Consider the following 16,728-nt stretch of genomic DNA (forward strand, 5'->3'; position numbering starts at 1 on the left):
TTTTAGTACCTTCTGAAGATATAAAAATTGATTAGTAATAGAAGTAGACAAGTTATTCTATATTAAATAGGTGAATAGAGGTCGGCTAATTAATCAAGCTAGTTAAATGAAAGAGATGGGTTAATTCCCTTTTCCAAAGATATACCCAAATAGGATTAGTACTTCGTTAATCGTGTCGATTAGGTTACCACAATTGTGATATGGTCACGATTAATATGTACCAACATCCTCTAATTTCTTGTTCTTTTTAAGTCATTTTATTGAGCGGTGTTAGAGATAGCTAAATATTAAATAACGCGGTCAAAATTTTATTCATCATCTGAATAAATATCTATATGGCTTGCATTATCTAGTAGTCTCAATAACTTAAGGATCTTGAAATTCAGGCTCCACTAGCTTGGTGCAGGTAGAGTTTTTCCTGTTACTTAGGATACTAAAACTGTTGCATAAAATCGAGTTACGAATAATATCATACTTTACATGAACGTATTTGAGTCACGGAAAGTCGTATTGGAATCAACAAGAATGTAATGAAAGTCAATGAAAAACACAGGACCCAGTACTGTATCTCACTAAAAAAAACACATGCTTTCGTGCAGTTTCTTCACAATGATTCATTCTATTCGCCACTTTGCACATTAACTCTACATTGAAAAAAATATTGTATGATTTGTAGATCAAATCCATTTGGATTAGAGGTGATAAGTAGTAGCGTTGGGGTCTTTTGGTCCGGCTTAAATATTTATCCTAGCCCGTCTTTCATGAAATTTGTCTACATAAATCATGAGGTCTGGCCTAGCTTGGCTTGGTTCGAACCCCTCTGGCTGGCTAGGCTTTCTTATTGAATGTCATTGTCCACACCCGCCCAAAAACCTTTATGTTGTTAGGGCTTGAGTGAGCCCGGATAGGCTCTTGGTTGGCCAAGCTCGGCTCGACTCGACTCGAACCCCACTGGCTGGCCTGGCTTTCTTGCTAAATGTCATTGTCCATGCTTGTCCAAAAATCTTTATACTCTCAGACTGCGTTTGGTGAGCCAGATAAAACTCCGGATATGATAATTTTTATTCAATCCACCGTTTGGATTGACGCGAAATCCGAATATGACCGATATAGCCCAGTTAAAAAAATCTCGCTTAAGAGGTATGATGACCCATACAGGATATGTGAAATTTAGAAAACTAAAAAATAAGAGGGCATGCGTGCGGAATGCAATCCAGAGAAGCCTTTGCCAATGCGTTCACGAGGTAAGACCTACACTGCGATAGCCTAAGTAGACTCCATTGGCCACCGCTCCTCCCACCAGCAACGACCTGCTTCTTGCCTTTGGTCGTCGGGAAAAGATGCGTCGGAGCTCGCTGGCCTTGCCTCTTCCTTATGTCACTCAACTCCATCCTGGCAGGGAACTTCGTGATCCCAATCAGAGCCCGACACCTCCTTCACAAAGAAGATGATCCGATGAAGGCGGCAACCGAGGCAACAGAGCTCCTCGATCGCGTCACTCGAAGCGAGTAGGATCAGAAGAGCTACCCGCTCGCGAACCGAATCTGCACGTCGTCTCAACGGAAGCTGTTGAGGTAGCTAAACGAGTCGGAGCGCAGAAGCAAGGAATCAACACTGTTCTCGTGCTCGTCGAAGGGGATGGATTCAAATAAATATTATCTAAATGAATATTTGATAGATGCCTATAAATATTAGATGAAATATTTAAAATCTAATTTCGTCATTATTTTATTCAGCAAAAATATCCGAACGACAAGACTCGGCCTAAGGGCTCGAGCAAGCCTGGACAGGTCCTTGGTCGGCCATGATCAGGTCTAATATGATCAGGTCTAATATGGACTAGTGACTAGTAATCACGATGTCTCTCTCCGTGCTTCACAGAACATGTAATAATTGATCGCGTCGTATTTTCTGTTTGTGGGGGAAGGCCACCAGAAGGCCAGCACCCGCAACGCCCGCACGACACGTGTCGTGCGGGCATAGCAAGAAAACGAAAATCAGCGGTGGAACGTGAGGATCGCGACAACCAGAAAACAACCGGAAGAGATTAGGGCAAAGAATGAGTCTCACCTTAATCCACCCGCTTGACCGTCGACCGTCCGCTTTTTGACTCAGTTGCAGAAACTTCCACAATCCCTCTCTCAATCACCACGTTTTCTCAATTATAGTCATCATCTCTCCACAACTTCTCGTGCCTCATTATTATCTCTCCATTATCTCCGATCCATGGTTTATCCATCACTCGAGATAAGCAAGTCCTGCGCCATTAAAAATGACATCTTTACTTGCTTGTAATTTATCCGTTCATCTACCCGCCGTTGTACGGGTCGAAGCTGAAATTACGCGAGGACGTAATTATGGAGATAACAGGATTGTTACGGATGTCATGATAATGTGATTTGTGGGCGTGCATGGTTGTTTCGGGATTTTACAATGGGTATAGATAATGTGAGGTTTTGGTGGGATCACTATTTTTTTTTTTTTTTGATAATCGAGGTGTTCGCGCGGCCGGCGAGCTAGGGCTCAAACCAGCGGTGATGCCCGACTAGTCCTCGAGGGGGCTAGCGCAGCATCCCACCTGGGACCACTGTTAACTGTCGTAAAAGTTTAAATTTTTAGATGAATACATATTTAATATTTAATTATTCTAATAGATAATATTCGACTCTAATCGGACGGAGTTAAATTTTGAATAAGACCAACGAGCGTCTTATGTACGAGCGACTATTTTAGTCGTTTTTATGCAGTTTTAATTCATAATTTTTCTGCATATGACTTTTTTTTTAATAAAATTTCATGATAGTCGGCTACTCGTGTACGAGCCAAATAATTTCTTTCTCTTTTTTCTCCTCTCTCTTATATTTCAGTGCATGCATGCGTGCATGCAAAGATTTTTCATTCGTCGTAACCCACGAAAAACCGACCATCCATGGCATGCATGCAATGCAAAACCACAGGGTGCGGGTCAACTCTCCCGAGTCAAACCCGAGGCGGCAGGCGTCGTTGGAAGTGGTCGTCCAACTGCCGTTTCCCTCGGGCGCTGAAAGCGTCCTTTATATACCAACCGATGTCTCCATCCAGTCGTTCCTAAATAGACATAGAATCACATCATCATCACCATCATCATCTCCTATCTCTCTCTCTCCCTCGCTTAGAGGATCTTGAAATGGCTGTCGTGGCGATCGGGGTCAGCTCTCCGGCATTCTCGCCGTCGACGTTCTCCAAGGCGCCCTCCTTCTGCTCTCCTCTGAGCATCGCGCCGCCTCCGTCGCCCTTCCCTCCCCAGTCGCCGTCGCTGCCGGTGCCATCTCCGGGTGTAGAGTCGACGGCCGAGGAGAAGGAGAGCTCGGGGCTGAGCAGGAAGAGGCCCGCGAGGCTCTCGATCCCGATGATGGGATTGGCGGGATTCGGAGAGGCCGGGGCGCGCGAGGTCGGGGCGGAGGAGGTGGAGGTGCGAGAAAATACGTATGGAGTGTATTCCAAGAGAGGGAGGAGAGGTCGCCTGCAGGATCGCTTCTCCGCTGTTGTTGGAATTCAAGGCGATTCTAAGCAGGTAGTGTTTCATTATGGGAATTATGAAGAAAGTTGCGTAATTGTTAGCTATATATCCCATTAAAGATGCTCTGCTTCTAAAAGTTTGAAGCTTTTGGAATTTGGACGGAAACCCACGAATTTTCGTCATTCCAATAACACCGCACTTCTTTCTTCGATTGTGCTTTTATTGGTTGTTACTTGTTAGTATCACTGCTCCTTCTTCCTGGGTTGATTGGATCGATGCTGTTGCAGGCCTTCTTTGGGGTATTTGATGGTCATGGAGGAGCAAAAGCCGCTGAATTTGCAGCAAAAAACATGGACAAGAACATTCTGCAACACATGGCGGGAAAAAGCGATTCGAGTATCGAGGAGGCCGTGAGAGATGCTTACCTCAAAACAGATGCAGATTTCATGCTTGAAAATGCTGACGGTGGTACCTGCTGTATCTCTGCATGGATCCGGAAAGGTGAACTCGTTGTATCGAATGCTGGCGACTGTCGTGCTGTTATGAGCAGAGGAGGAACTGCAGAGGCCCTTACTACCGATCACCGTCCTTCGCTGGAAAGCGAAAGAGAGAGAATTGAAGCCCTGGTAAGTAAGGGGAGAAGTTTAAGTTAAAGCAAAGAACGAGCACTAATTTGTATTCCTAGAAATTTTTTAGTAAGCTTATGGCGATGAAAATTTCTTGCAGGGTGCCTATGTAGATTGCTGTCGCGGAGTTTGGAGAATACAAGGTTCGCTTGCCGTATCCAGAAGCATTGGAGATCAGCAACTTAAACGTTGGGTAATAGCAGACCCAGAAACGAAAACTCTACAAATAACGCCAGATTGTGAATTCATAGTCCTAGCTTCTGATGGCCTTTGGGACAAGGTAAATGTCGTTCTAAACGAGGATATAACATCATTTATGCAGTTTTGTGTATTCTGATACCGACATTGGTTCCTCCTTTTTTCTTGACCAGGTCACAAATCAGGAGGCTGTTGATTTAGTTCGCGCTATGAATGTCGATATCAATTTACGCGATCCCCTCTCGGCCTGTAAAAAGCTTGCCGAGTTGTCGATGAGGAGAGGCTCGACTGATGACATAACTGTGCTAGTAATTGATCTGCGTCGTTTTATCTCATGAGCAGTAGCCCGTGGAGAATGCACCTGGAGAAAGGGAAGACCCTCCCGCGCAAAGTTAGACTGTCATTCATCTGGGGACAAGTTCTTTATCTTTCAGACCGAGCCATCGGCTACTTACTCATTCTAGCCATCCCTGATTATGTAAATGGATCTGACAATTAGATAGAACTATAGAAATAGAATAGTTTGGACTCTGTTTAACTGCTATATAAGTGTTACCGATAGTTGATCCTATCCATCAGAAGTTGTGGATCTCTTGAATCACTCAAGTTGAATGTACTTGTAAATTGTGACCTTCCCCCTGCTAAGAATTCGCATACTTTGTATTTGGTTGGACTTGCCGCTGATCTGCCTGGTGTGCACATGGAAAGGCTTCAAAGCTACAGCGTTCTTTTTATTCTAAACAAAAGTGATGGAATCACACAGGAAAGTAAGATCTGCTAAGGTTAAGAAATTCTGTGGCATGCGGTGATGATGATGACTGATGAGAAGTGCTCGCGAGTCACTAGTCAATTAAAACCATGGAAGCTACTTCTCCTGGTTTGTAATTCTGATAGGAATCGAGAGAAGTTATTGACTAAGACAGAGATATTGAATGTTGATAATGAACCTGAAGTAATTCATCGAGCACGTCGCATGTTGCTTGTACAGTAAGCAATGTTGCGACGCGACTCATTCTAGAAACACCGCTCAAGGGTGGGGAAGAAAATAAAGAATTTTGTTTATCTAAAGTGGCTCCTAGCGTTGTCTTTTTCCTGTAGGATTTTATATAGTCATTGAATCGACTATATATTAATTTGCGAATTCGCGTCCTATCTTTCTTATTTAAAAAAACTTTTTGCCTCTCGATCGTTTTATATCGAAACGTGAGAATCTTTTCAACATCCGGACTTGTGGAATGTCCATTTGCTTCGAACCAAGGAAGAAAAACAAGAGCACTGAGCTTGTGAATTGCTTGGTGCTTTGCATAAGTTTGACCACGTCTCTCCATGAGCGATGATTGCACTAGGGAAGAATGATTCAAGTAGGATTGGTGGCCCTTGTTTGTTGTCTTGCTCTCCGTTGACCCCAATCAAACAAATCATCAAGTCCACCCAATATAAAAATTCACGTGCCTTTTACCAGGTCCTAGTTGGTCTTCTTTGGCAGCTAGGGTTTACATAATTTTCACAAGAACAAGGCCGAGTCAGACTTTGTTGATATGCTTCTAGATTCGCAACAATGGAATAATTCGCCAATTAAAGAGACAACGGTAAGCATCAAGCGCAAGAGTACGAATTCACTCAACTTGAAACGGTTGCAAGCGTTCGGCCAGCTTTCAAGTAAACGCCGGTGTACTCGTGGTAACCATACAAGGAACCAAAATCCTCTTTGGATGGTTGTGGCGTCAGTTGCCGGATTGCCAATAGTGTTCTTGCATGATAATACCCATTAAGTGGATGGAGAAAATTCTTGCGACGCGTCCTGGAAAGCTAAACTCACGAATGAATAATGCACACATAAAATCTCTCCAAATTCGATACCCAGCCGAGGTTGCGAAATTACAAATCGCTCCTGCAGTGTATAGCAGAAGCCCAACGAAAAAATGGACCAGCAAACATGTTGCATGGCGCTTTTCTAGAAATTACATTCGAGTTGGATCATCTGTTTGAGGAAGTGAGCTCGGACGCAGTCTGCACTCTAGCCCAAACTGAAATGAAACACATTCATCTCTGGTCCTTTCTTAAACCCTTCAGCCATGACAACAAAACGTCTGCACCTTTCTCCCACGAGCAATCTAGCATCATGTCATGAGCCACCCCTTCAACACAAATCGGTGGTACATCATAGTATTCGCCCGTTTCTCGTATCCCTTGAGCATCCTAAATATAAAACAGAGAAGAAATGTAAGTGGGAGTTCAGACCATAGAAACAGCTAGTGCAATGTCATTGATGGTTTATAGTAGAAGGATATGGTCTATGCAGACATTGGCCTGCAATAGCTCCGAGCAGAGCGTACCATTCCACATACTTATCCTTGAGAAGGATTTAGAGATACATGCTCATTTCTAGGCTACCCTTGGGTTACGTTGCAACAGCATCCATGGAATAGAATGACCAAGCACAGATGATGTAATTGGCAAAAACTCCAGAAGTTAGTAATTTACCACTATGAAATCATCAGTCGCACCCACTATGAGAAGTTCAACGGAAGATTTTGGCACAGAGGGAACTGGAAGAGAAGCATTCAGCTGCCTTAGATCAAACAACGGCATCTGCGAACTCTCCTTCATTAGTTCCTGATAACTAAAGGAAAGGAAAAAGTTTAGGCCCCCAGATTGTCAGATACCTTCGAGGATTACAATACATTAATAATTGTCTTCAAATATAAAAAGTATTCTGAAGAAAGTGGAAATTGAATTGCATTTGAAGCATTTGGGTGTAAGCAATTTCAAGATGTCAATGTCCTTATTGTCACTCTGGCTAGGTAAGAAATATTGTAAGAGCAACAAATTAATAGGCAAGAACAATGAAGAACGTTACATTAATGATTATATTGCTCAGTGTGATCCGGATTGCTTTCCTGAATAAGCATTCAGCAGCCATCCAAATTAATTTCCATTTCCTTTCTTGTCTCGAAATGCATCAAGGTTATTAAAGATTTTCTTATGCAGACATAATTGTCAACAGATGTTTAACATATGACAAAATGAATATTGAAGAAGATCCTCATCCAAACGTATAACCAGAGGAACCTACCGTTGCACCAGATGATCCTCCATTGCAGCAGAAAAAAATGTTTCCTTACAGAGAGGAAGAGAAGTTTGAAAGCCTTTAGCAGCTAAACTGCGAGTGACCTGTTACATTCGAAGGCATTATATTATCAAATTACATCACACTGGAATAGAAACAAGGAGGATAGTTTCTCTTAATGATAAGAAACTACCTTAAAAGCTGCTATAGGTTTGGTAAAGAGATATCGCCACACTATGCCACTGAACAAAAAGAAGAAAATATGAGTAAAGCCATTGTACTAATCAGTAAAGTAGATGAAGGGCATGTATTTCTTATGGGATCTGAAGTCACCTATTACCAGAAGGAGGTACAGAGCAAACAAGCACAGCTCCTGCCAACTCCGGGAACAAACCATCCCCCTCTAAAAAAAGAGAAAACACATAACAGGATGAACGCCAATTAAGTGTGCAAAGATTATATGAGTAAAAGGTCGAATACAGGTCAACCCAAGAGATTCCAATGAAAGAATAAGCACATCCAAGTAGCAATCAGGAAGAGATCCTAGCATTAAGTAGAACATTGGCACAAGTAGAAAGCTCAAAAGATTGAAGCCTCATGAGGTGTGTGCATTGTGATTTATGCTTGTGGCTCAGATTAAAAATTGAGATATACATCTCACTGAATACGGATCACATGAATTTAATTATTGTGTTCAAATATGCTAAAAGAGATGTCCAGATCCACAACGTACAAAGACTAGCTTAATGCATATGAGTAACGTGTTATTGAGAACTAAGATCATGGGAGCATTTTCCCACTCATCATATAAATGTCTGCATTTTAAATCCCTTGCCACTAGGAAGAAAGATTTTGACAAGAGCCTCATAGCTACTACCACATCAATGCAGGTATCCCAGAATGCAGACTAAAAACCAGCTAGAAGCTAACCTGCATATTGCTCGTCTCTTATGTTTGCAATGTAGTACTGGACAATAAGCCCTCCGAATGAATGTCCGAGCAGAACTGGAGGCGAGCTAAGTTTTTTGTCAATGAAGTCGGCAACATCAGCTGCATGTGTGTACTGCATGGTATCAGATAAGCATAAATAACGAAAGTGCCACTCACTCTATATATCTGCCTAGATCAACAGAAAAAAGTAAAAAAAAAATGCATTAGCCCCTTGAAGAGAATCTCAGGTCAAAGAGCCAAGATACCTGGAGTGAACCAGCAACAGGAGCGGAGGGTGCATCACTTTCACCCTGACAAGAAAAGGGAAAGTGTGGTTCAGCATCATTATTCCAAACCAAGAAAAGAGACTAGAAACAAATACTACTTTATGTTTAGAATATGGAGGCCGTTTTTTTTTTCGGAGAAGTAAGCCAGAGCCAGAGTAGACAGGAGAGAACAAAATCTATGCTGATCAATTTAAATCCAAAAGTTTCAAACTGCATGGAGAAATCACTTGTCAAGAAATCGCTAGGCCAAGCATTATTAACGCGTTACATTGTCAGGAAAATGTTAATGCCTCCTGTAACCCTGAAAGCAGCTTGTAATAAATTACTACCGGTCGTGTTAAAAGCTTTCGCGGGAAGGCAGACGCCCTTTTCCATTGCAACCTCGAAAAACTTCTCCAGGTTTCTCTAATTTGACAGAGGCATTAACTTTTTAATACCAAACATCCGCAGTCATAATTACCATATCTTTCAATCCAACCCTCTCATTTCATTTTAGATCATTTCGAGGACATATTTTTTCGCTTCGAAGCATTTCGTATCAGGATAAAAAAAGCTGTGCTTGTGAGGACCAAGTTCATCGCCAGCGAATGAGCCATCATGAACTTCGTAATTCCGAATTCCACGCAGATGATCATTCCAATTGCGTGAAATAGATGTGCATTGCCCTGCCTCCACCTCCAAGACGTCTCTCGCTCAGTAAATGTAAAAAAAAGAATTGAAAAACCAGCAACTATGCCTTCCAAATGCAGATCTTTCTTGAATTCGAGCTACAGATACAAGGATCGACCGAGACTAACCGTCAGCGAGAGATACATAGTACAGTTCTTGCTTTTGTTTACCTGACCGAGCAAGCTGACGGCGAAGCAATCGAACCCGCGGCCGGAGAAGAAAGGCAACCAGTGCTCGGCCCAGCACCAAGCGGCGTGGTAGCTCCCGTGCACGAACACCAGCGGCGGATTGAGGTCTCCACGGCTCTCGTCGGCGCCTTCCTGCGCGATGACCTCCATGGACAGGCCGGAGGAGAGCTCGTGGAGGAGGCGGTTCTGCCCCGGCCTCAGCTCGTACCGGACCGCCATCTTCGGCGCTCCGGCTCCGGCGGCTACGGCGCGTGGTTTGCTGCCCGTTCTGAGGCGGGAAGGAGCGCGCGTCGAGAGAGGATGAGCCCAGAGAGAGAGAGGAGTAGCCATTGACGAAAGCTTCATTGCTCTTCCCGGAAAATCTTGCTTTTTCAATTTGTACGGATTTCGATGGGGAGCGAGTTTCTCTCGCCTTCAATGAAAAATGATATTAAAGTTTTTAAAAAAATTATATAATTGTGCATGTCGTTTTGGGGATAAGTCCAAGTTTACCCTCCAACCTGCGAAATTTTTCAATGGAGTCCTCAACTTCTTTTGGTGCAAATTAAATCCTCTAACTTGCTTGATTTTTTCCAATCAATTTCTTTTTTGGGCGAATACCACCAAAAAATCCAAACCATACCCATTATGACAGAAATACTCCCAACTTTTTTTGTGCCATGAAAAAGTTTCAATTCCGTCTAGGGTATATTGTCACATTGATATAAGTTCAGAGTTTTTTATGACATAAAATAAAATTTTGGGGTATTTATATTACAATGAGCAAGCTTAGAGTTTTTAGTGACATGAAAAAGTTTGGGGAATATGTGTCGTAATAGGCATAATTTTTTCCAATCAATTTCTTTTTTGAGCAAATGCCACTAAAATATCCAAACTATACCCACTATGATACAAATACTCCCATTTTTTTTTTGTGCCACAAAAAACTTACAATTCAATCCAGGGTATATTTGTTACACTGATATTAGTTTGGGGTTTATTATGACATAAAATTTTTTCGGAGTATTTGTGTCATAGTGGACATAATTTAGAGTCTATTGTGGTATTAAACATTCTTTTTTCAATTATCAAATTTAATTATATTGATAAGACGTTAGATGTACTTTCTTTTACAAATGCGATCATAAAATCTCTTCATATTCGATACACATCAAAGTTTGCTAAGCAAACATGTTGCTTGGCGCTGTTCTTGAAATTACAACAGAGCCGGATCATCTGTTTGAGGAAGCGAGCTCAAACACAGTTTGCACTCTAGACCCAACGGAGACTAGACCAGACCAAACCGAAGAGAAACACAATTCATCTCTGGTCCTTCCCTAGACCCTTCAGCCACGACAAGATAACGCCCGCGCCTTTCTCCCAGGAGCAATCTAGCATCATGTCATGAGCCACCCCTTCGACACAAACTGGTGTCACACCATAGTATTTGCCGGTTTCGCGTATCCCTTGCGCATCCTACGTATAAAAACAGAGGATATGTGAGCGGGAGTCCAGACCATAGTAACAGCTAATGCAAACATATGGTCTATGCAGACATAAGCCTTCAATGGCTACGAGCAAGAGTGCGCCATTCCACATACTTATCCTCGAGAAGGATTTAGGGACACATGCTCATTTCGAGGCTACCCTAGGGTCACGTTGCGACGGCATCCGTTAAATAGAATTGCCGGCACAGATGATGAAAGCAGCAAAAGCTCCTCCGGAATTAAGTAACTTACCACTAAGAAATCATCGTTCGCGCCCACCACGAGAAATTGAATGGATGGTTTTGGTGCAGAGGGAGGTGGAAGAGAAGCATTCATCCGCCATACATCGATTACCGGCATCCTTGAGCTGCACTTCAACAGTTTCTGGTAACTGAAGGAAAGGGAAAGTTTTAGGCCCCCGAGATTGTCAGATACCTTTGAGGATGACAACACATGATTTGATGAAGTAGATAGTTAGTCACCCGACAATATAATTGTCTTCGAATATAAAAAGTATTCTGAAGAAAGTGGAGATTGAACACTTGCATTTAAAAAATTCGGGTGGAAGCAATTTCAAGATGTCAACGTCTTTATTACCACTATGGCAAGAGCAACTAGTTAATAAGCAAGAACGAGCAAGAAAGTTGACATTCATGGTTGTAATATAGGTTGGTGCAACCCGGCATGCTTTCTTGAATAAGCATTCAGCAGCCATCCGGGTCAATTTCCATCTACTTTCTTGTCTCGGAATGCATCAAGGTTATTAAAAATTTCCGTTATGCAGACGTAATTTTTTGAACAGATGTCTAACTTGACATTCGACAGAATGAATATCAAAGAAGATTCTCCTACATAAGTATAAGCATAGGAACCTACCGTTGCACCAGATGATCATCCATTGCAGCAGAAAAGAACGTTTCCTTGCAAAGTGGAAGAGAAGTTTGAAAACCTTTAGCAGCCAAACTGCGGGTGGCCTGTTAAATTCAAAGGCGCTTTAGTATCAAATTACGTCACACTGGATTTGAGAAGAGGAGAATAGTTTCTCTCGATGATAAGAAACTACCTTAAAAGCTGCTATAGGTTTGGTAAAGAGATACCGCCACGCCATGCGACTGAACGAAAAGAAGAAAGTATTAGTAGAGCCATCTTACTAATCAGCAAAGTAAGTAAAGGGCATATATTTCTTATGGGATCTGAAATCACCTATTGCCAGAAGGAGGTACGGAGCAAACAAGCACAGCTCCCTCGAGGTCTGGGAACAAACCATCCCTCTCTAAATAAAAAGAAAAAACACATAACAGGATGAACGCCGAATAATTATATGAGTAAAAGGTCGAATACAGATCAACCCAAGAGACTCCCACGAAAGAATCAGCACATCCAAGTAGCAATCAGGAATAGATCCAAGCATTAAGTACACATTAACACCAGTAGAAAGCTCAAAAGATTCAAGCCTTATGAGGATGCATGCATTGGGATTTCTGCCTCGGGGCTCAAATAAAAATTTGAGATATATCTCACTCAATACGGACCACAGAATTTTATTGTCCCATTCAAATATGCTGAAAGAGATGTCCAGATCCATATCGTACAAAGACTAGCTTGATGCATTTGAATTACATGTTATAGGGAAGCAAGATCGTGGAAGCATTTTTCCACTCAACATATGTATGTCCGCTTTCAAATCCTTTGCTGCTAGGAAGCAAGAGTTTGACAAGAACCTCAAAGCTGCCACCACATCGATGCAGGTATCTCAGAATGCAGGCTTAAACCGGCTAGAAGCTAAACCGGCTAGAAGCTAACCTGTACATTGCTGATTTCTCATGTTTGCGATGTAGTGCTGGACAACAAGCCCTCCGAATGAATGTCCAATCAGAACTGGAGGCAAGCTAAGTTTTATGTCAATGAAGTCGGCAACATCAGCTGCATGCGTCTATTGTTGCATAATATGTGATGAGCATAAATAAGGACACTGCCACTCGCTCTATAAGTCTAAAGAGTTAAGAGGAAAAAAGGAGAAAAAAATACCTGGAGGGAACCAGCAACAGGAGCGGAGGGTTCATCTCTTTCACCCTGACAAGAAAAGGGAAGGTGCGGTTCACATCATATGCCCAAACCAAGAACAGAGATTAGAAACGAATGCTACTTTATGTTTAGAACTTGGAGGAGGCCTTTGTTTTTGGAGAAGTAAGCTGGAGTCAAACTAGACATGACAGAACAAACTCCCACGCGTCTTTGTTACCTGACCTAGCAAACTGACGGCGTAGCAGTCGAACCCGTGGCTGGAGAAGAAAGGCAACCAGTGCTCGGCCCAGCACCAAGCGGCGTGGTAGCTTCCGTGCACGAACACCAGCGGTGGGTTGAGGTCTCCGTCGCTCTTTTTTGCGCTTTCTTGCACGATGACCTCCATGGACAGACCAGAGGGGAGCTCGTGGAGGAGACGATACTGCCCGGGCCTCAGTTCGTACTGGACCGCCATCTTCGGGGCGCCGACTCCGTCAACCAGGGCGGGTGGTTTGCTGCTCGTTCTGAGACGGGAAGGAGTGCACGTTGCGAGACGATAAGCCCAGAGAGAGAGAGCAGTAGCTATTGACGAAAACTTCATTCCTCTTCCCTGAATGTCCTTGTTTTTCAAATGGTACGTATTTCGATTTGGAGCTGAGTTTCTGACCTGACGAGGCTATATCCACCCCTATATAATTAAATCCACTCAGATAATTATGTATTAAATAAGATACTTCTTTTATCAGATTTGATCATGCTTTATTAGGACAGTGGCGATGTAATTTTGGGTTCCTACCCCCATTATCATCCAAAAAAGAAATCCACCCAATTTCCATCAAAAAAATATATAATTGCCCCCAATCATTCAATTGTAATTTAAGTGGTGGTCTCGAATTTATAAACTTTCCTTTTTCTAGTTTTTCTATTTCTAGGATTTAGTTATCATAATAAAGAATTTTACATATTTAGTTTTTCTTTATTGCAGGTATCCCGATTCCGAATATAGTAAAGGCACTATGTTTTTTTTTCATTGTTAGATTTTGCTTCCATGGAAATTAGTTTTGTCAAAAAAAAAATTACCAAGAAACCTAGTTCTTTTCTACGTTGTCGAGCAAATTTAAGGATAAATTGTCAAGTATAATCTAGAAAAAAATTATATAGACATTTTTTTACATGATTACTTATTTACAAATTTTCACTTTTGTTGTGCATATCACCATTCTCCATCGAAAAATAGGAAACTTATTTTAAAAATGCCTGCGAAATCTCGTTATTGAATTGACAAAATTACTATCATCCACGAAGTATGTACCAAAAAATATCAAGATGCCTCGTTGTGCAAATATTTTTAGGATATTCCTGGATATTTCATAACACCTTACATTTATATAGGAGCATCTCGGCAGTAGTAGGGAAAAAGATAAGTTCTTTAATATAGTAAGTAAAAAGACTTGATATATATTTCAAATTAATGAAATTAAAAAATAAAAAAATTCGCCAAAAAAGTGAGTTTTGAGATAATAGGGTTTGGCCAAAAACAAAAGATAAGTGGGAAAAAGAATAAATAAGTTTTCACAAGAGCAATGAAGAAGAGACTTTCAAGTTTTTTACGATATCATAAATGCACCAAAAGTCCTGAAATTTGTTATGAAAGTATAATTGAGTTTTTAAAGTTTCAAAAAGCGCAATTAAGTCGTTCAACCAAAAAACAAAATCAAGTCCTAAAGCTTATTATGAAAGTGCAATCAAGTCTTAAAACTTTTAATGAGTATAATCAATTCCTAAAACTTGTCATGAAAATGCAATCGAATCAAAATATTTTCAAAAGGTGTAATTAACGAAATGACTTGATTGAATCAATTTGATAACTTTTAGGACTTGATTGCACTTTTTGAAAGTTTTATGATTCAATTGCACTTTCACGACAAGTTTTAGAACTTTAAATGTACTTTTCACTTTTTTTCTTACTGGTGGCTTTTACATAGAGCATGTAGTATCTAAGAATACACTAAAACAATTCTTTAATACGCAAAAAAAAACATATAAAATGCATAATTATGGCAACTAAATCCTTAATTAAAATAAAAAAATAGGAAAAAGAAGGAATTGAGCGATCACTCTAAATTGCAATTAAATAATTGAGGGCAATTTAGTTTCTAGTATAAATGGGGTGGATTTAGTCATTTAAGGGTATAAATGATGCCACCCAAATTTAAAAAATTTATATAATTGTGCATATCGTTCCGGGATAAGTCCAAATTTACCCTCTAACTTGTGCAATTTTTCAATTGAGTCCTCAACTTCTTTTGGTGCGAATTAATCTTCTAAGTTGCTTGATTTTTTTCCAATCAATTTATTTTTACAATTATGAAATTCAATTATGTTAACAAGTTGTTTGATGTACCTTTTTTTAATATTATAAAAACAAAAGGGTGGAAAGAACCTTCAAAATTCTAAAATTCAGTGGAACGAAGAATAAAGTAGGCACATCAAACAATCACATCAAAATAATTAAGTGTGTTAATCAGAAAAAAGGACTTAGATTAAAAAAAAAAAGTTCGAAGACCTCATTTGCACCGAAAAAATGGGGGACCCAATTGTAACAATTGCTCAGATTAGATGACTAAATGAGAAGTATATGCTTTAGTCAACAAATATTGATGTGGGCTCCCAAAGCGCGAAGGGTGAAAGAGTTTGTATTTGTCGATAAGTGCATAATCATTTAGCTATGATCCTCATTATGCATCTTAATCGACTAGATCGTATCGATTTTGATTTGAATTTTGAAATAAAATTATGGGTATTCACTCTTTTCTTGAATTAGAAAGAAATTATGGGGAAGTAGAGTAGTTGGTACGAGTTAGTCTTGGCAAACAAGATCTCTTCATCGGGAAATTGAATTTGGACGCCTTGTAATTTGGCAATGAATCCTCATTATGTGTCTTAATCGACTAGATCGACTACTGCTCGGATAATAACCTAGTTTAACGGAAAGCGCTAATGTAGTTGTGTGGCGATGACGCGGCTAAAACATGAAACATAAAGTTTAAACCATGTCATTTTGGTTCAAATATAATTTTTTAATACAAAAATTATTTAACTTGTATTAAAAAATAAGCAAACTTAAAAAAAAAAAAGCACACAACACAGAAAAGAAAAAAAAGGGAAACTCGAGCTCTCGATCCTTGCTACTGCCGCCCCCCCACCATTGCCGGGAAGGACCAGCGAGGTGGGGGATAGCCGGCAACCCTGCCAAATCTGGTCGAGGGCCGCCATTATCACCAGCCATCCCCCACTATTGCGGGCCTTTCCCAAAGATGGGGGGTGGCAATGGTGAGGGCAGCCCTCGCTTGCATTTTTCTTCCTGTCTTTTTTGTTTTTATATATATAAGTTTTCTTTTTTTTATAACTTAAATAAAAATTTATATAAAAAAATCATATTTAGACCAAAACGACGTCGTTTTACCTATATCATCGCCATATAGAAGAGCAAAATAATAACAAAGGTCGTGTAAATATTTTTCATTAGCCAAGTTCGATGAAGTTAACGAAAAAACTTGATTGTCCCAATTTGACAAGTTTTAGGATTTAATTGAGCATTTTGAAAGTTTTAGAGCTTAATTGCACTTTCGTGATAAATTTTAGGCTTACGAGTGCACTTATCTCTATTTTCCTTTGCATTAGCATACTTATTTTCATTTTCTTTCTCTTTTGCATGCCTTTTCCTTCTCTGCATTCGAATTACGTACGATTCAAAATCTGCTTGTAGAACAATCTAATAACCATTTATG

General features: G+C 40.6%; 3 protein-coding genes across 3 annotated transcripts; 1 reads left to right on the top strand and 2 right to left on the bottom strand.

The window, feature by feature from the left end:
- The first annotated feature begins 3,104 nt into the window (after positions 1 to 3,104).
- LOC115673278 (probable protein phosphatase 2C 30) lies at positions 3,105 to 4,988 on the top strand. The gene is made up of 4 exons (XM_030595395.2): positions 3,105 to 3,553; positions 3,787 to 4,125; positions 4,226 to 4,405; positions 4,497 to 4,988. The coding sequence occupies exons 1-4, from the start codon at positions 3,167 to 3,169 to the stop codon at positions 4,659 to 4,661; spliced, it is 1,071 nt and encodes a 356-aa protein (XP_030451255.1). The 5' UTR covers positions 3,105 to 3,166; the 3' UTR covers positions 4,662 to 4,988.
- A 1,153-nt stretch (positions 4,989 to 6,141) lies between these two features.
- LOC115673339 (uncharacterized) lies at positions 6,142 to 9,865 on the bottom strand. Its single transcript, XM_030595481.2, has 8 exons — positions 9,450 to 9,865; positions 8,590 to 8,634; positions 8,324 to 8,456; positions 7,727 to 7,796; positions 7,587 to 7,635; positions 7,400 to 7,497; positions 6,808 to 6,946; positions 6,142 to 6,522 (listed from the first exon to the last, which is right to left on the bottom strand). The coding sequence occupies exons 1-8, from the start codon at positions 9,810 to 9,812 to the stop codon at positions 6,367 to 6,369; spliced, it is 1,053 nt and encodes a 350-aa protein (XP_030451341.1). The 5' UTR covers positions 9,813 to 9,865; the 3' UTR covers positions 6,142 to 6,366.
- A 901-nt stretch (positions 9,866 to 10,766) lies between these two features.
- Positions 10,767 to 13,538, bottom strand: LOC115673340 (uncharacterized). Its single transcript, XM_030595482.2, has 8 exons — positions 13,176 to 13,538; positions 12,962 to 13,006; positions 12,737 to 12,866; positions 12,137 to 12,206; positions 11,997 to 12,045; positions 11,810 to 11,907; positions 11,186 to 11,324; positions 10,767 to 10,922 (listed from the first exon to the last, which is right to left on the bottom strand). Exons 1-8 carry the CDS (start codon positions 13,536 to 13,538, stop codon positions 10,767 to 10,769), a joined length of 1,050 nt encoding a protein of 349 aa, XP_030451342.1.
- Positions 13,539 to 16,728: the final 3,190 nt, after the last annotated feature.

Source organism: Syzygium oleosum, unplaced genomic scaffold, assembly GCF_021117445.2.
Source record: "Syzygium oleosum isolate NSW1041296 unplaced genomic scaffold, Sole_v2.1 Sole_v2.02, whole genome shotgun sequence".
NCBI classification, from domain to species: Eukaryota; Viridiplantae; Streptophyta; class Magnoliopsida; order Myrtales; family Myrtaceae; genus Syzygium; species Syzygium oleosum.